The sequence below is a fragment of the Ascidiella aspersa genome, chromosome 5 (assembly GCF_963924565.1).
Source record: "Ascidiella aspersa chromosome 5, kaAscAspe10.2, whole genome shotgun sequence".
Taxonomy (NCBI): domain Eukaryota; kingdom Metazoa; phylum Chordata; class Ascidiacea; order Phlebobranchia; family Ascidiidae; genus Ascidiella; species Ascidiella aspersa.
The window spans coordinates 21,360,347-21,379,794 of NC_139451.1; the positions used below are offsets into that span (position 1 = coordinate 21,360,347).

Genomic DNA, 19,448 nt, shown 5'->3' on the forward strand with positions numbered 1-19,448 from the left:
AAGAATCAACCTCAACTATTGCAAAAACCCGTTTAAAGCGACAAACAAAGAAAAGCCAACGAGTTCAAAAAAACGAATGGGATTCTTCGACGGCGACAGAAATGGGATTTTTTACGAGAAAGCAAAAGTACGAATCGCGTTTAAATAACGGCCCCAAAACGGGATACAACGAAGCGATTAAAGAGTCAAGCACGCTATCTAGCGGGACTAATAAAGCAGGCAAATTGGCCACGCGCGGTCGCCGCCGAGCCAGCTCTATTAGGCGTAAACCGCTCGCGTCCAAAATGTCGCCGACCTTTCGAAAACCAGCCGCGCTTGGCAAGAGACGAAGCAGAAGCCTTGTTGTCCCGAAACTGAACCGGAACTCTGGGGTTTTAGCGGAAAAGTGCGATATGAATCCCGATAAAAGCGTCACGCCCGAAAGCTGTCGTCGTTTGGACCGCACCGGCAACCTACGGCCAAACGAAATGGAAGCGACCAACGGAAAACACCTTTTCAACCGTAATCTGCATAACAACGCCGACGTGTTTTCGGGCTGCCGCTGCGACAATCACGCAGTGGGATTTTTGGACCCCGCCCCCCGTCACGGTATGACGCACGTCACAGGAACGCAATACCCCTATGTGCGCGAACCCACGTCGATCGGTGGCCGTGATCGTTTGCTGCGTTTTTCCGATCGCTATTTTTCGCCGCTGGCGTCTTTTGCCCGAAAACCGGAACAAAACACGCCGAAGTTTGAGCCCGTTTGCGCCGATTCGTTTTCACGATGTCCGGATGGCGGATATTTCGCTCCAGCGGGCGTGACCGGACCCCGACCACCCCCATTTCACCCCAACGGAATCGCGTTTCGGCCCGCTCCCGGCCAAGAGAGAAGAGGTAACGTATATATAGAGATAAAGATATAGCGCTCGTGCGGATTTGAGGTCTTTGCCGCAGATTTGTTTTGTGTTACGCCTAAAATAGGGTAGCGGTTTACATTTTTTTTTCTGAAACAGTTCACCTGGATTTGGCGACAATTGCCTTACGTTTTGTACGCTTGTAGGCTTAGCAAAAATATATGAAAAAGTTTTACGTTGGGCCGTTTTGTAGAAAAAGTTGCAATCTGAAAATGTTGAGTTGAATTACAGCAATGAAACTGCGCTGGTCGATACGACTTTAATGTATGCGTCTGCGAAGTTGAGTTAAAATTTTGTGAAGAATGTGAAGGGCAATTGCCCATAGGTTAGGACTTTTATTCATTTCACGCAAACCGTGCCATCCTCTAAAGCAGTGTTACTCAAACTTTTTTTGCTGCGACTCAAATAATAAGCGTAAGTATGACAGCGAAGTTTAGGCGACTTAATTATCATCCTGAAACTTTAGGTAAGCTTAAAGTAAACAAAACACAAATAAGACATTGGCATGAAAACTTTTCAATTTATTGAGTACCAGTCGCGTCTTCGTTTTGCTTTCAAATTTGAATTTTGTTTAATTCTTTGAACCAATTATATCTAATCTTACAATGTGAACTACTGCAGTCGGCGCCCCAACTCAAACAAACAGCAACCTATTGTTGTATCACGACCCATGGGTTGAGAAATACTTTCCTAAAACAACAATCGAACTTGGTTAAGTATAGTGTCAATTCAATAATGGGAATTAGAATGCCAAATTAAGAAAGCGTAACGTTCGACGGCCGCTTAAGCGATCGTAACTCGCACAGAACAGTTTCAACGAGCGTTAAGCCCCTGAAAAATCCCCTACAGTGGCGATATCCCTTCGCACCCCTTTGTCCATCGAAAACGCGCTCGGAACAACACCTCTCCCCGTTTCTCCCATATTCTCCAGGCATCTGAGCACGACAGCACGCGTTTGCGGGCGCGCGATGGAAACAACTTGCTCTTCGGACAAACGATCCGGCACCTGCCCCACTCGAGGTTTCATTAGCGCCACTTTGCCGATGCTGGGCGAAGCTCTAAGCACCCTTAACGTGTCAACCGCCAGAGCGATATTGCTTCATATTACGGGGGAAAATCGATTTTCTTCCTACCAGGCTTGGTCGTTAGTATAGTTACTAGCGCGTTTGATATCCGGGTTTCTGTCATCGGCGATATTTACAAATTATTGCGATCGCCGCTGCTCGATTTGAGTTTCGTTGCTAGGGTGACTCGATAATTGCCGTTGCTATGGCGATACAAATTCGCCTTTTGATTTGGTTTCCAGTCGTTGTCAGTCGAGCTACCGCCTATAACTGCACGAGGCTAGTTTGGGATAGTGTGTCAAATTTAAACCCAACGGTTACTATTTTTAAGATAGATATGTAGTTAAGAAAGTTTTGGACAGAATCGTACTTTGCGAATATTAAGTTCAATTTCGGTTAGGCGATTTACCTTTGACAGGTGTATAAGTCTATTCTCTCGTATTACTCACATGGCTAAGATGGTTGTTATTAATCCAACTAAAAGCCGATCTGTTGTTATTGTTGTTGTTGTTATTGTTCTTCGTTAGAATTTGAGATTTTGTTTAATTGAACCTTGCAATGTCTTTAAGATGGTAGTTTTAAGTGAGCAAATTCAGCATACTCGAGTAAATGGTGTCAGACAAAGCACGACAAGCCGTTCAAATGTCAGAAAATCAAGATTTTCAAACCGAAAGTTTGAACAACGACTTGAATACAAATTCGGATACCGGCAGCAGCGTTGCTTTGCCAACCTTTACAATGGTCAAGTCAAAACAACGAATCAAGTTGAAAACGGTCCCAAAAACGACCCCCATTACCCCCAAGCAGGACGTGGTGCCCCCACTTGACCTCACTGCAATGCAAAACGTAACCCCAAAAGGAAAGTTGGACTCTCAACGGCCGACGGTGATAAAAAGCGAAAATAAACCAGTCGTTGTGCCGGTATCATTGCACAGCAACCGCGTCAACGAAATTCGCGTCACCACCGTAAAAACACCGGCTAAAAACGCCAGGAACGTAGGGAGCACGCCCTTGAATCACGTCAGGAGTGAGCGGCGGCCTGTAAGCGTTTCCGCCGTCGATCCTAACGAAACCGAAAACGGACCCGCCACGTCACCGCCAGAATACTGTGACGTCGCCATCGCGTCGTCGAAATTTCGCGGCGCTCTTTCGTCATCATCCAGGTACTGTGACGTCACCGATTCGTACGTACTCGGCGACGGCGCGGCGGCACCGATGGCGGAAAGTCGCGACGCAGAAAACCAAAACGACAGCGACGAACAACCGGCGGAGCGTGAGAACCCGGAGCCGGAAGTGACGCACCACCCGGAAGTGATCAAGTCGCGCTCGTCGCGTCGCTTCCTGTTTAGTTCGAGTGGAAGCAAGGAAGCAAAGGTGGCCGACAACAAGCAGAAAGCGCCCTTGGTAAAGACGAGTAGCGACCCGGGCGCGAAAGCCTCGGAACGCGGCGGGGTTCGATCCGAGGACGACTTCGCCTTTTTTCGGAAGCGCGCCTTTTTCAGCGTTAGCGGCACGGCCGAGGATTTCGAGGAGCTGCAACCTACCTTCGTGTCGGTGCAGAGCGACCCGCAGTCGACCGCCGTAAAGCCGCGCCACCTTGACAAGCGCGCAAACACTCACGCCTCCACCGCTTCTTCTTCTTCTTCTTCTGGATCCAGCGCGCCGCGGACGCTGCGTCCGAGTCCCTACCAGCAAAAACTCGCCGACGCATCCTCGAAGCGGCGCGTCGCTCTTAACGCCGAGCAGACGAGGCCGGGCGTTCAAAAAAGCCAAGCGAAATCGGGGCGCAAAAGGCTGCCCACCGTTCCGGCGCCGGTTAAGCCTAGAGTTGTTGCCCCGCGGCGTCGACGCTCCCTTAGCACGGCGGCGGCTCCGGCTGCGTCGACGCCCAAGCGCGTTCAGCTGAAGTCCTTTGTGCTTCTGAACGACGCCGACGCAGCGCTGGTGAGCGAACGCGCCAGCTGCCAAATCGAGAAGCTACAGGCGTCGTTTTTGCAGAAGCGACAGGTCGAACGGGACTCGGGCGAAGATTTTGAGTTTGTTTTTCCGAGGGGAGAGCACCCTCCCGCCGTTGGCGCAAGAATCAGGGGCGGTGGCCTGAGCTCGCGCGCTCTTGCGGCCGAATCGCGCCGCGGGCGCTTTCTGGCCGACGAGAACGGTCGTTTGCTGCAAGGCACCGACGACGTTAGTGGCACGAACGGGGAGGATTTGGAGTATATCCACGGTGAGACTTTTGCCCCGCTTTTGCGACTGATCGGAACGTGTGTCGACGTTGTTTTTTGTTTGGTTGAGATTCGGCGTTCACAGAAAAACCTACTGATCACGCTGCCAATTGTCAGAAACTATTTGCTTGCTTGTGTCGCGCTGGACGTGTTATTACATACATTACGTAGAGGAACTTGAAGACTTTTTCTTCGCGGCGTGTATTTAAAATTTGCCGTTTTGTGACTACCCTTGCAAATAGCAAATAACCAAAATACCCTCCATGAACAAGGAGAGGGTTTTGGCTTAGAGTTTGCCTTAAAGGATTAGGAATATAGCTTCCTTCAGACCATTGGTCGCAACCCGCTACTATTTAAAATTCAATACATTATCGGTTGTTTATGTTTCCAGACGTGGCTGCATAAAAAAACAAAATACTAATGTTTTAACGTGTAATTGTTAAACATAAGTTTAAAGTATTTCCGAAAGTAAGGTTAATAAAATGACTCAAAACAGGCTTTAGTTTGTCAGAATATTTAATTACACATCCGCCTACTTTTGATAAATTTTTTTTTTTTGGCTGATTTTTTTGCTGATCGGGCGAACTTTGCGCAACTGCTGACTAGCCCGGGTAGTAAATAACACTGGATGGCCATACTCGTGTTGAATCTTGACCTTGAGTGGAGGTTGTTATAGGAAATTACGGGATTTTAAAGGAAGTTATGGCCCTAAAAAACACGAACCAATGATTTATCTAAGCAGCCAAACAATATATATATTATACTGTTGGTCTTTATCTGTTTTACAAAACTCAGCTAATACTGTTCTAAACTCAGAACTTAGTCAATGTTTTGGTCGATGAAGGTCTCATACGGTACTTGGAAGTTTTTTCATCTTGTCATTTCAATCTTAAGATGCCATTTACTTTGCAGGGCAACGGATACCCAACTACAACGGCTCGCACGGCGCCTACTTCGAGCAGGAAACCGGGGTTTACCCCAACACGAGCACCGGAACCGGAAGGAACGGACTGCGCTCCACGTTTCCCCCCAGCGGACGCGCCGCCTTTGGCAAGGTAAGCTCAGTTTAGCTTATCTTTATAGCGTTTCGAATGGTTAGTATTGTTGATTGTTGTGTTTTTGCATGGAATTCATAGCTTTGCAAAGTTAAGTTTGCAGAGCTCCCTGAAGAAGTACACAACACTTTTAAAATGCTATTTCCATATCTTACCTACCTCATTTCTTTACGTTGCGTGTTTTCCGTAACCCAAACTGATATAAACATTGAGTTAACTACTAAAACAGGGATGTCCAACATTTTATTATAGTGGGCCGCATTGACACTTGAAATAATTTAATGGGCCGCAGAACCTATTACGTTTCAAGAAAAAGTATTGCTCTTTAAGAGTTATAACGGGCCTTTAGAGTTATATATAGTTTTTTACCCATACTATACTATTAGTGCGCCCCTAAAAGCTGACTGGAACATTTTAATTAAGCTAATATTGAACGTTTAAAATACTACTTGGAAATGAAAATGACTAGCGGGCCGCACAAAACTTTCAGACGGGCCCCAATGTGGCCCGCGGGCCGCAGGTTGGACATCCCTGTACTAAAACGAAGCCGCCCTAAACGGGATTTTAAAATCTAAAAAAAAGTCCTGATTAGGCCGACTGATTTCGAATATCTTTCACGAAGGTATCATGTGTGATGATTTACACTACGAATTTGTTTTAGCAATTATGCAAAATTCAAGATTTTTGATATTAAAATGTATAACAGTGTTCCCCTTGAACTGCGATTTTGCTCTTTAAAGACATATATCCATCGAGTTTACCTCAACATATACATGCATACCCTTTACTTTTTGTTATTCCAATTAACTTTTTTGCTCGATCTTAAGTAATGTATACAAGTGACTTAACCTGCTCTATAAAGTCACTTTCACTTCCAAAAGTGACTTGATTGGGTAAAAATAATTTATCTTTTAAAAATGGCTTTGTAACACTGGTTAAAGTCCAGCGTTATGTGCGCTTACCAAATGATTTACGAGTTTTTATCCCAGCACCGGCCAATGACGTTCGGGACAGCCCCTCGGGCCGACTACGCCCACACGACCCACTCGGACAACTCACCCATGAAGCCCAAGGTGGTCACGGTGGTCAGGGCCGGGCCGACCAGGCCACGAAAGAAAATCACGATCCTGCTCAATCGTCGAGCGGTCAGTCTTTGTTATTTTGGGTATTTTTTGTTATGTTTAGGGTTTTTATATATTTTATGTTTATAGATTGGTATAACAATATATTTGTATGAAACTTATGTTGGTTAAGCAATTCTTATTAAGTATGTTGGTTTTTGCGAAATTCTACTAACAAATTTTAACTGACTTGAATCAACAGACTGTTTTTTGAAAGTAGCTATATAGCGCATTCAACTGAATATTGTTGAAAACATCTTATAGAAATTTACAGTTTTTTCAAAAATATTAAATTTAAGAAATTTACTTTCAAATTTTATGATACTTAGATTCAAATGCACCATTTGTTTGTGTGTGGTCTTCTCGTGTTAAGTGATTAGGTGCATATGTGTTCCAGTATCGTATATCTAAAATGGATTTTTCGCGCAGGTGCAAACCTACGAACAGCTGGTGGCCGACATTTCCGAAGCGCTGGGACAACCCAAGTGGAAAAACGACCACATTCGCAAGTAAGGCCCCCGTAGAAAAAAACAATAGGCATCGGTGGCATAATGCAAAAATATACCGGTAAAAACGGTTGCTGCTCAGCTCTTGTTAAGGCAGTGTTTCCTAATCTTTTTTCACGGCGACCAAAGTACACGTAAATATAACATCGAAGCTTTTGCGACACAATTCTATTTATTTATCTTTTTATGAGTAGCAAAAAAAACACAAGACAAATAGCATTAATAAATTCGAATAGAGCCATGTCTTCGTATTTTTCCCCAAAGTTTATTAAAATTTTCAAGAAATCTTGCTCTGGTCGGATATCAATAAATCTAACCTTGTGAAGTCGGCGACACATAGGTTAACACACCATGTGGTAAAGCAACAGAATAAAACTGATCTGTATTCTTAAGTCCTAGTTCAGGGATGGCAAACCACTGTCCCGCTTCATGTAAGGATAAATAAAGAAAAACAGTTCTTCGTTAGATAGCCTAGCATACTGTCAGGGCTCAGGGCTGGCAAATCTGTGGGTAAAAGTGTTTTAGGGTTGACGAGTATAGGCCTACACTAACTGCACTTCAACAAATGCGTGCAGAAAAGCAGACAAGTAAAATCATTTTGCTTATCTCTGTAAAACGTAAAGGGTGGCGATCCTTTACGGAAAATTAATATAGTTCTTAGACTAAAAGTTCTAAAAACCCTGGTTAAACCAATAAACCATACTGAAAAGCTTTCTGCTGAACTTCTGTAATCCCATAAAAATGCTGCAGCATTTGTTAGCTATTTAGCTTCTTAACATTTGTGGGAATCCGAATTTGGAAATCATCCAAATACCTTGAATATCCAACGCAGACAATAACACTTAAAACGACGCAGCAGCAAAGCTTGACATAATACTAACATATAGATAAATATATGACCCACTTGTGCATTTTGTAAGGATCAAGATCGTGTTTGTGACCCGCACGATGAAAAGGTTCGCCATCCCTGTCCTAGTTAAACATCTTTCTACTTTGTTTCGCAGACTGTACACTCTGAAAGGGCGGGAGGTGCGATCCGTGTCCGACTTTTTTCGAGAGGACGACGTCTTCATCGCAGTCGGAAGAGAGCAACTGACCACGATGGACGTGCAGGTAATTGCCATGTTAATATTATAACTTTTACAGTTGACAATATGTTCTGGAAAACGAAACCATCGAGGAATTCAGTTGATTCAGAACATTTTTTTCACAATTTATTTTTATGTAGTTTCTGATGAATATTTTTCAGTTTATTGTCTCCTTATGTGACATATGACCCTTTTTCCATTACAGCAGGTAGTGAATAATTCAGTTGTTAACGAAGTAGCATTAAACTATAGCTTGCCAATATAACCGGAAAATAAAGTTTTCTTTGCAAAAAGAAACACAAATTTAACTGTTTATTAACCGGGCCAAGACTATCGAGGAAATCAAAAAGCCTATTTAAGTCAGTGAAAGTACATATCGCATTTACGTTAAAATCCAATAGTTAACGTGTCGTTTTTGACGATTTTTCGACCATTGAACACTGCAACCTAAAAACTCCCCCCTCTTCCATGTAATCGCAAGATAAAGCGCGCATATATCATCAGCGCTTCTCTTGTCTTCCAGGACGTGCTTCAAGAGCTGTACCCGGACTCCCCCTACGCCGAGAGCCTAATCCGGCAGAACTTACAGAAGGCCTACAAGCAGAACAAGCAGGCTCGCCGGCACCTGACCGACCAGTCTAAGGGATCAAAGTCCGACTCGGGACTCGGCGATTCGACCGAAGGCGAAAGGTTGGATTTGAGATGTTGTTTTTCTGCAGCCTGCATTCTACCGAAACTTCAAACTTGTTTAAAAGGCTATTTGAAGCCAAAATTGCTCTAAATGTTGGTTCGAAAAAAAAAATCAGTGAAAATTTGCGTATAGGTCAATTGAGCATCTGTTAATATAAAATCTTCAAATCTTAAATAAGTCTAGCGGACTTCCGTTTAAGTGATTAGGCGGATGTAACTTGGGGATTGGGATTTATCCCAACTTTTCGTAAACCTATATGTTTTCTGCCGAAAATACACTGTTTCAAACTATGCTATACTTTCTTGCTTAAATGCAAATTCGTGCTTCAAATCTCTTGTCTTTCAATTTTTTAAATATTTGCCTAAAAATTTACCTCAAAACAAACCAGTCATAAAAGTCACCATAGCCTTATAAAAAAACGACTCGTGACAACCACAAGAGAAAACCGACCGAACACCCTGCCAAAAAGGGTCCTCCTCCTCCGTTTTCAGTGATCCGCATTTCCTGCAAATTCCGCCTTTTGGGCACAATTATCAACGGAAATATCCGTATTATAGGCGTTTCAACGACCCGAGCTACCGCTCGCCGCGCATGGAGAAGGGCAAGGCTCGCCAGCTAATGGCCGACCGACGCCGCTTCCAGGACCAGGAGCGCATCAAGGCGCAGAAGTGGGAGCGCGGGCGCTGGGAGCGAGAGCAAGAAGAACTGGAAGACGAGATGCGGCGTCGTCACGGCAACCGCGAGTCGCCTAGCGACGAGCTCAACCAGTCGTTGCGCGACACCGAGCGGCGGAAAAAGGAGCGCGCCCAGTGGGAGGCGGAAGAGCGCGAGCGCCAGAGGAGGAAGCAGATCGAGGACGAGGAGCGGCGGCGGAGAGAGGACGACGAAAAAAGGGAACGAGAGAGGCTCAGGTAGGATTAGAAGAAGGCTCTTTGTTAAAGTCAGCGTCGACAATGCTGCCAGGTTTAAACAAAAACAAACAATAACAAGACGGGTTTTTGAAATTATCTAGGATAAAGACCTGAAAACAAACAATGATAGATTTATCGTTATAAAGGTGACGAAATGCACTTTTTATCAAAGTCGGTGCATTCTTAAAGCGAATTACAGTTTGATGCGTTTAGTACAAATAAATTTGAAGTTTTAAAACAGCTTTGTAGAGCAACCTCAGGCTAGTTACAAAACGTTAGCTTAATATTTCTTTTTTCCCATCGCTTCCAAAATGGCATTACAACTTTAATAAATCGTATGACTTTAAATACGAATCGCGTTAAACGATATTTGCTATAGACTTCGTAGATAACTCTACTGTACCGTAAACGGAAACTTATATGTTTTAATACTGAATTCGGTGCGTTAACCTTCTCAGGCGACAACGGCTCGGCCACCTTAACAGGTTAGTGTTGAGCAGCAATGGTTAGAAGTTCTTTCACTAGTGCTGTGCCTGTCCTTGTTATTCAATTAGAAACAAACTGCAATATGTCATTTCCTTGCATGATTTTCCATCCTTCAATGTATTTCTTAAACAGTGGTAACCGCACAACAACGTTTTATATGATGTGAAGTAATTTACGTGCCGCACTAAACCAGTGTCAAACAACATTCCTAGATTGTATCAGCATCGAACAGGTTTCAGTTAAGTCGTTTAGAAAGAAAAATATAAAAATATTAACGAAAAGTTCGACAAAGGCAATTTGAAATTGTTGCACAAAGCATGTTTCGCAATCACAAGTCACACTTTCCGTACTCGTTCGGGTATTATTTATTATACATCTTTTTTGAAACTGCTGTTACATATTTTTTTCGGAACTGCTATAGATTTTGAGTTTGTAGGAATAGATATTAGTATTCACTTAAACGTTGTTTTGTCTGTACTTACATAACGTTGTTCACAAATTAATTAAATACAAAATCAAACCTGCTAATGGGAATGATGAACTATACTTTGCCAAAAAATCATAGCAAATTTGTTACCATGTCTATAAAAAATTTCTGAAAGAATTTGTGTTGTCGGTTATTTCTCAAATACAAAATTTAAAATTACTGCTAAAAAGTATGTCGTCGCGATTTAACGACAATTGAAAGTATGATGAGTTTTTAGTACAAAACGATATGGTGACGAACTTAAAATGTGTCCATCAAGTTTAAATCAACAATGTTATTGTTCTTTGATGACACAAAATGGAGTCCAAATTCGTTTTCCGCCAGAAGGGAGCGAGAATTGGAGGAACAGCGCAAGCTCAAGCTGCTCGAAAACGACATGAAGCGAGAGCGTCAGAAGGACGAGAACGAGAGAAAAAGGCGACTGAGAGAAGAGGAAGAAAAAAGGCGGCGACGCGAGGAGGAAGAGGACCGCAAGATGCGAGAGATCGAAAACGAGAGAAAGAAACTGGAAGAAGAAAGGCGACGACTTGAAGATGAGGTAAGTGTAATTTCGGATTGTGGTGGATATATAAAGTGACGTGCTTAAAATTATTTGGGCTAAATATTATCATTTTCTCTATTACTTGAGTATCGCTGAAGGACTCGCCTATAGTACTCACTACTCCGTTACCGATTAGGAAGTACCTTATCAAGTTATTTTGTTAAATGTGTTGCCTTGGAGGTATAGAATATATAATTCTTATTAGACCTTAATTGCACAAATTTCCAGCTTTCGGACAAAAGTTTAATTTTTCCCTAACGGAAGTCTTGCACGACGTTACTGATTATGACGTAATTCATCAGCCAATTTTATTAAATACGTTGCTTTTGGAATATAGGAAGTTTTAAATGTTGTAAAAGCCTTTGATACAATGTTATGTGTATTGCACAATTTTCTGGCTTTCGGATGAAAATTCAATTTGTACTCCTCTTTTCTTGAATGGAAAACGTAATATTTAACATACGTGGACACTGGACAGCCATTATTTCAGAATTAACGACTCCGCCAAGTACTGAAAAATAACAATACTCATGCCGAACTGAAGTCTTCGGGTTAGACTCGTACATTTCCTGTTTTATGTTTTGTTTATTCCGTCGTTAAAGATAGAAAGTTAGTTCCAATAGTCTTCACTTAAACATATTCCACAGAAGCGGAGATTACGCGACGAAGAGGAAAGGCGCAAAAAACGCGAGGAGCGTCTGCGCGAAGACGAGAGAAGGGAGCAGCTGGAGAGAGAAAAAAGGGAGCGGGACGAGGAAGAGAGGAGAAGAAAAAGGGAGCTCGAGGTTCGAGAGATTTGATTTGAATCAAAACAAAACAAACTTGACTTTTTTTTTTAAATATGAACAAAATGTACGTTATAATTCTAACTAAACAATAAGCGATGTATTTTTTGCAATTTTAGCTCGAAGAAATTACTTAGACTACTCAATTTTTTAGCAGGCTTTTCGGAAGATTTGAATAAAAACACGACGAACGTGACGTTACAATATAACGAACGGGGTTTTAACAAAAACGACAATCTTGAACAAAATGTACGTTTTAATTCTAACTGAAAAATATGGTAAACAAACTACTTTTGCCAATTTTAGCTCGAAGAAGAAAGACGCAGACGAGAAGCAGCTGAGCGCAAAGAAGTTCACTCTCCCGTGGCTTACGCCAATAAATCGGACGACACCGACCGACTTCGAAGGATACAGAAGTTTAAAGTAAGTTGATTCAATTGTAAAAAATAAAACATACACTTTCGTTTCGGTGTTAGAGGACGTTTTAAAAAATGAGTAGGTTTACCACGTTTTATTAATAATAACTCAACACTAGTGCCCAAAAAGCAGTAAAGAGAAAATAATTTAAAAAACACATTCTCCATCTGTGAAATAAGTAAGGCCACTCCACGACCAACTCTTTTCTGTAATTTAACCGCTAACGAAAGACTCCAAATCCCACCTCAAAATTTGCTATCCAATGTTTCAATAGGTTTTACTTGAGTTATTTACCTTTTAATTTTAATAGATTTGAAACGTAACAGTAACTGAACTTCCCATGTGGATTTCCATGTAAAGCTTATGACAACATTGCCTACTAACATAATAAAGTGACAAAACTACGAAAATAATATCATTTTTAGAGGTTGCGCAGACCGATAAACAACACCGGCCTGCTTCAAATGGGAACTTTTTTAAACACGTTTTTGTGTCACTTTCGTTGTTAAGCCTTAAAATTCTCTGATAATTTTACGTCGTTTTTAACGCTGTTAAAATCAAGTTTCCGACCTTCAGTTATCGCTATTTCGCAGTGATTTACTTAAAAAAGCCTTTATTTTCAATGTACCCCTGGTTTGGAATAACTGGTTTAAACAAATAGTGCCCGAACATGTGAACGTGTAAGGAGAAAGGCCTGAGGGGCCAAGCCCCCAAAAAAATTTATAAATTTTTTACTCTTAATAATTTGTTTTTTAGCATTTATGAGCAGTACCACAACAGTCGTTCACAGGTATTCCACACCTTTAATTGTCATACATTGTTACGCCACAAACGATGTAGTTATTATTACGTTTGCTATACATTAATGCAGTTTTACTACTTTACGTCAGTTTTTGCACTTTTGAGTGTGACAAAAGCTAAACAACAAAGTTCAAACTTTAAAAAAAGAAAAAAAAAAATCGGCTGGCAACGCCACTGCCGACTGGCTAGCAAGAATACACAGCTTGACCTCCTCCTCCTCTTAAAACCTCCACCTCTTGCATCCCAGGCTCCTCCGCGGCGCATCATAACTCGACCGGACATCGAGGGTCGCTACGAGATCGGCAAGACGATCGGAGACGGTAACTTCGCGGTAGTGAAGGAATGCCGATTGCGCAACACCGAGTCCGAATACGCCATGAAGGTCATCGACAAGTCCAAGCTCAAGGGCAAGGAGGACATGATCGGTGGGTGGCGCCCGAGCGCGGAGTTTTTTTGGTTTGCTGCGGTCTCAAAAGGCCACCGGATGAGTTGCACTTGATAACACTGTTTATAAGTTTAATAAAAACTAGAGATGGAAAATTGCCACCAGGAGTAAATTTAACTCGTGTACTTGTTAATGCACAAAGCGTTACGTTTAAATTGAAAATTTTTACATTAACATATCCTCGTTTGTAACAATGACTGTGATCTAGCCCTTCTGAAGTCGATTTTTGACCAACGATAACGGCTTACGTATCATAGTACACCAGGACTCAGGAGCCATCGCAAACTAACTTAACCGAAGTTGTTTTTAATAGTTAGATTTGATACAGTCGGGCACCTTGGCGTTTTATCAAAAATTGATAAAGGTGTATTCGTCTGCTATAATGCTCCATTACAAGTATTAAAACCTCTTGCTAAAATCGTTTACTTTTATCTTTTCGTGGTAAATTGAAGCGATACTTGATAACGTCCATTTAAGCTTTATTTGTTATGACAGAAAACGAAATCGCGATTATGAAGAATTGCCACCACCCAAACATCGTCAGACTTATCGAGGAATTCGAGACGGAAGACGAAATCTACTTGGTGCTCGAGTATGTGAAGGTGGGTGAATATAAACACTATTATACAGCTACAACCACGAAATTCTCACGCAAGCATTAGGAATAAACTAAAACTTGGGTTCGGGTTTTGTTGTATTTATATATTTTGTTGTATATATATATTTGATAATGATTTTCTAAGTCACAAACAAACTATCTTTATTGATAAATACAAGTTGCTAACTGAAAGCATTGTAAGTTGGACATTATGTTGGTTGTTTTAATACGCTTTTGAACATTGGCGTTGTTATTCACAACCAATAGTTTTCGAAAAAGTTTAGTCACAAAAAATGAGTCGTGACATTCTAGTACGACTTTTTTCATGCTGGTTTAAACACGCGGTCACAAACAGTATCGAAATAGAGCCTTGGCGGAAAACAGGTTTAACAACATTCAGCATTGTTGTTGTGGTAAGTAAGTGACAAAGGGTCAACAACAACCAATATTCATCTCACAAACAATACTGTGCCCCAAAAAGCAAAGAAATATACCTTGCGGACGCCCACCGGCCTTTGCCATGGCAACCGATTCACCTACACCGTTATTTGCGTCACAGGGCGGCGATCTGTTCGACGCAATCACGGAGAGCGTGAAGTTCACGGAGCGTGACGCCGCCAACATGGTGGCCGACCTTTCGGAGGCTCTCATGTTCTTGCACTCGAAGAACATCATCCACAGAGACCTCAAGCCCGAAAACCTTTTGGTGAGTGGTGGATCGTATTGGACGCATTTTGCTAGATATGCCCGAGTTTTTGTTTTGAGATGCCCAATTACGATAGCCGTTTAATCCTGTACCACTAATTTTATCGCAACTATTAAACTAGGAATGCAGGTAAAACTGCGACAAGGCCAGGAATATCATGTCCTGGTCCATTGGCATAAGAACCTTATTTTTTTTCAGCCCTTTATGATTTTTGCACAAAAATGGTTTGCTGCGTTCGCCTTTGTTTGCTCAAATTCCCACAACAATATAGTGTCCTATATTAGCCACCCCGATATTGGTAGAGCCATACTATACGACTGAGTATACTACTTACGTTCAGATCTGATATATATATAAATACTTTTACATGTAGCATGTTAGCTTTAAAGAAATGCGGCAAAATAAGGGGATTTTTTCGCCGCTTATTTCCAAGAGTAACTATTAGTTTTCAACTTACACTCGTACATACCTTATGACTTGTCTCGGTATCTTACCTGTAACATTTTATTAAAATGGGAAACCCCCTCAAACATGTGGCTGTTCGACAAATGTATACCGTATATGTAATGCGAAAAAAAAACAGTGCTGGCTTTACTCTCGTGATTGCCAACTTGTTTACTTTCAAACTCTCGACAGGTGTCGCGTAATAAAGACGGCAGTATGACGTTGAAGCTGGCGGACTTCGGTCTGGCGATGGAAGTCACCGAGCCGATATACACTGTGTGCGGCACGCCGACCTACGTGGCGCCAGAGATACTGGCTGAAACCGGTTCGTACCTGTTTGGTACCGATATTTAACAGTTATATGGCCGCTGTACACTTCTTGAAATTAGCTTAAACTTGGTGTAGTTCAACTTTTGCAAAATTTATACTGCTTGGACCTTCGCATAGGGCTGGTCATGTTTGGGTAGCAATACGTCGCTTAGGATACCAAAAAATGAAATTTAAGCCCTGGACGTTCTAGTGTTGAAGCAAATGTTAGACTGGCGATGGTTTAGAAGTTCCACTTTTACCTTGAACTTAAAAAAATCAACTTATTTGCTAAGGTTTTGCTTGACTGTTGCTTCCATGAGCATTTGGTGTGCAAAGTGATTTTATGAAAAGCGTTTGCCTTAAATGTGATTGCGATTAAAGCGAGAACTAAAGCGGGTAGCTGTGATATTCGTGCGATTATAGTACGGACATGGCGTTGCCTCTGAAAAAAGTACTTTCCAATTAACTTTAGCTTACAAACGATGCTTTTTATTACGTGTTGCGTCCCAAAGCAACCTGCCTTTTAAAAGCAAACTAAACGAACAACGTTCTTCTCTGTTCAACGTTCCGCATTGAAGTTAAGAAACCTGATATTCTCGGTCCAACAAATGTGTAAATAAGTCTGAAATATTTTTGATAATTAAAAGCGAAAGCAAAGCGTTTCTTTTCAGTTAAAATAATAAAAGTTCTACTGACGTTTCGTCTAACTATTTAGAAAGCCCTCAGCCGGGAATGACACCTTCACGTTTGTTGGCCATGTGTGTCATTCCCTGATGAAGGCTCCCTGAATAGTTAGCCGAAGCGTCAGTAGAACTTATCTTCAGTGTATACAATGCCTGGTAGCAACAGCATATTTATTGTTCTTCTCTGTCGTTGTAGGTTACGGTCTCGAGGTGGACATGTGGGCGACCGGGGTGATCACCTACATCCTCCTCTGCGGCTTCCCTCCCTTCCGGAGCCTGGAGCGAGATCAGGAGGAACTTTTCGAGATCATCCAGCTCGGAGAGTACGAGTTTCTCTCGCCCTACTGGGACAACATCTCGGACGGTAAGCGCGCTGCTATATGCGTACTTTGTTGGTGTACGCCAGTGTTTTTCGACCCTTTTGGAGCCAGGGAACACTTAATGTATTTAATAGGAATATTCAACGCATACCGGATCCCAAATTTGCTGTTTATATCGGGTAATTGAAATCGGTATAGTTTTTTTTTCGTTTTACCGCCGATGGTTGCACCTGCCCCTATTTGTGCAAGTGGCGAAAGTGACATTCTCACTTAATTGGCAAAATATGATTACATAACAATAAACTAGGCTAATTAAAATAGAAATACACACTAGTGACAGTGAATAACTACTTGAAAGCTAGCTAGACTATTCCGTGGAACATTTGAAAACTTAACAAATTTCTCGCGGAACACCGGTTGAAAATCGCTGATGACGCGACCAGAAAAAGTTGAAGAGCAAACTTTAAAGCACTGCTCTTAACTAAAGAATACGTTTTCATTAATTTTCCAGTTTCTCAAAATGCAACCTCCCTAACAAAGTTTACGACGTTTTCAACGCATGATGTTTGCGATACGTGCAGGATTTTGTTTTCTTTTAAAACATTACTATGCCCAAAATTGTTTTTTCTAACTTTTTTTACTTTTTTAAACCATTTTAAAACTCGCGGATGGATAACATTTAATCGAGGGCACAGTTCTAGGTTTTTAAAAGAGTTAAATTGATGTCTATACTAAAAGTGTCCGCTGAAAACAAATCAGCTTTCTAAATTTAAGTAGCGACTTAAAGTGCAATAAACGAATCAAATCTAAACCTATCTTCGTATTGATCACTTGCGTTTAGATCAGTGAATCTCAGAAAATTTTAACCAGATGGATTCGCTTTAAGTTGCATATCTTACAGAACGCTGACAATTGATTAAGGGCGATTAATTCTCAATAAATGGGTTGTGCTCCTTCTTACATTAGTTGTAAATTAATGACCTTTATAAGTTCCACCGACCCGAAAGCACAACAAAAACCACCCAGTCACGCCTTAACCCCTAACCCCTGACCTTTGACCTTGCAGCCGCCAAAGACCTCATCCAGCGTCTGCTCGTTGTCGACACCAAGCGGCGCTACACGGCCGAGCAAGTGCTTTCCCACCCGTGGATCCAGTCAGAGGGCTCGTACAAGGGTCCCAACCTGCAGCGCGAAATCACCATGAACCTGGAGAAGAATTTCGGCGACCGCAATCGCCGCAAGGTGGCGCTATCGCAACAGGCGGCCGTCCATTGAAGCGTTTATTTTGTCCTTTAAGTGTGTGTGTGTGTGTGTGTGTGTGTGTGTGTGTGTGTGTGTGTGTGTGTTACTATGAGAATTTGCCGCGTATTTTGAGCCTTTATTCAAAATCGTGCCTTTAGAAAACTGAAGCGATTTTTTTTGTTAGAATCATGGATGGCGGACTGGATAAAGTCCGCGTTTTTTTTCATAAAAGTTTAGTAATTTAAATCAAGTGCGTTGAGCGTTTTATTGTGGGCCAAAGATTTATGTTTTATGCTCCTGTTCGACTCCATTATTTAATTATTCCAACGTCAATTCCGTCAAACTAGATTTTTACTGCGAAAAACAACTTAGTGTTGATGAGTTCCAGGAGTGCAATGTTTGTAAAAACAATGTACTGTTTCACACATCAAAACTAATTCGCTTTATTAATAGCAGTGTGATAAACTTTGACCTCCAATAGGGATTTGTGGTAAATTGATACTGAAGAATTTTTGTAAAATTTATCGGTTGTTTGCGCGTTCGGTATGCATAATTATGTAAGATATTTAAGGTTGTTAGAAGTTATTTAAAAAAATATTCTCAAATGTGCGTAAGATGTTTTAAAACCAGTGCTTATATACGCCCACAGCGTTTTTCATGACGTCCGGGATGGAGTTCGTGCAAGTGTCCTAATTTTCGCGCTGCGCCGTTTCCACACCAAGTTACACCACTGCTGAGAACAATCGCGCCCCAACTGCCAAGTTTTAATCGCGCTATTGGCAATCCCTGCTTGTTTGTTTCAAGTGCCTTTCCCTCCAAACTTTTGGTATATTTGTTTGTTTTTTTAATTCTGGTGCGAAGACCGTCTTCCCGCCCGCTTGTTGGTTTGTGCGACGCGTTGGCGCAAGCGACGCCAAGTTGGCCTGGATCTTTGTTCAAGCCGCTGAACGAAAGACGATAAATGTGAATTTGTTAGCTGCACGATGTTGTTGCTGTGTTGGAAGTTTAGAAGACATGCCACGTTAAGCTGCCGGCTCTTAACAAACGACAGCTGCTTTACACAACACTGTTTTTCGCCATGGGTAGATTTTATATTCCATTAAACTAACTGGGTAAGGTTCATGGCGTGTCTACACTAAACACAAGTTTTCACCGCAGATAACAACCGTTTTGTATTTGTACGCAATCTAAACTCTTTTTTTAAATCCTTGTTTCACACAAGATGTACCCCTTGCACATAAAAACAGAACACTTATACCTTAGTTGAAGCAACCAGTTTTTGTATTTCACCAATAAGTATATTACATTCGCCCTTCGGTTTTTACGTTCATTTTTCACTTATTTTTATAATTTTCTACCATATTTGGAGCAAAGATGACTTCTTAAAAATGTTACGGCCCTTTCGGTAAAAAAGTACGATGACAACAAATTCGTGATGATGCAATACCGAAATTACAAGCAATTCCCCAAAGCGTATTAAAAGACATGATCATGGCAATGGCACAGAAACGTTTTATAAAAATAAAAGTGATGTTACCACGTTTTGTCGATTTTCTTTTGAAGCATTCCTTTATATACGTTTTTACCGAACATGACATAAGTTTATCGTTATCTCTCCATATAAATATCT

At 41.7% G+C, this 19,448-nt stretch overlaps 1 protein-coding gene across 1 annotated transcript; it reads left to right on the forward strand.

Annotated features, from left to right (window-relative positions):
- Positions 1-2,569: 2,569 nt before the first annotated feature.
- Positions 2,570-19,021, forward strand: LOC146145378 (serine/threonine-protein kinase DCLK3-like). The gene is made up of 17 exons (XM_083390544.1): positions 2,570-4,184; positions 5,095-5,237; positions 6,215-6,382; positions 6,788-6,867; positions 7,869-7,977; positions 8,476-8,642; positions 9,201-9,554; positions 10,013-10,039; positions 10,852-11,065; positions 11,716-11,853; positions 12,160-12,276; positions 13,319-13,496; positions 14,012-14,118; positions 14,674-14,820; positions 15,457-15,589; positions 16,453-16,620; positions 17,643-19,021. Exons 1-17 carry the CDS (start codon positions 2,570-2,572, stop codon positions 17,849-17,851), a joined length of 4,074 nt encoding a protein of 1,357 aa, XP_083246670.1. The 3' UTR covers positions 17,852-19,021.
- Positions 19,022-19,448: the final 427 nt, after the last annotated feature.

Excerpts from the sequence above, each read along its gene's own strand:
- LOC146145378 (XM_083390544.1), top strand. The coding sequence starts at position 2,570 with ATGGTGTCAGACAAAGCACGACAAGCCGTTCAAATGTCAGAAAATCAA. Across the intron at positions 7,978-8,475 it reads TGACCACGATGGACGTGCAG|GACGTGCTTCAAGAGCTGTA; the intron begins GTAATTGCCATG and ends CTTGTCTTCCAG. Across the intron at positions 13,497-14,011 it reads GGGCAAGGAGGACATGATCG|AAAACGAAATCGCGATTATG; the intron begins GTGGGTGGCGCC and ends TTGTTATGACAG.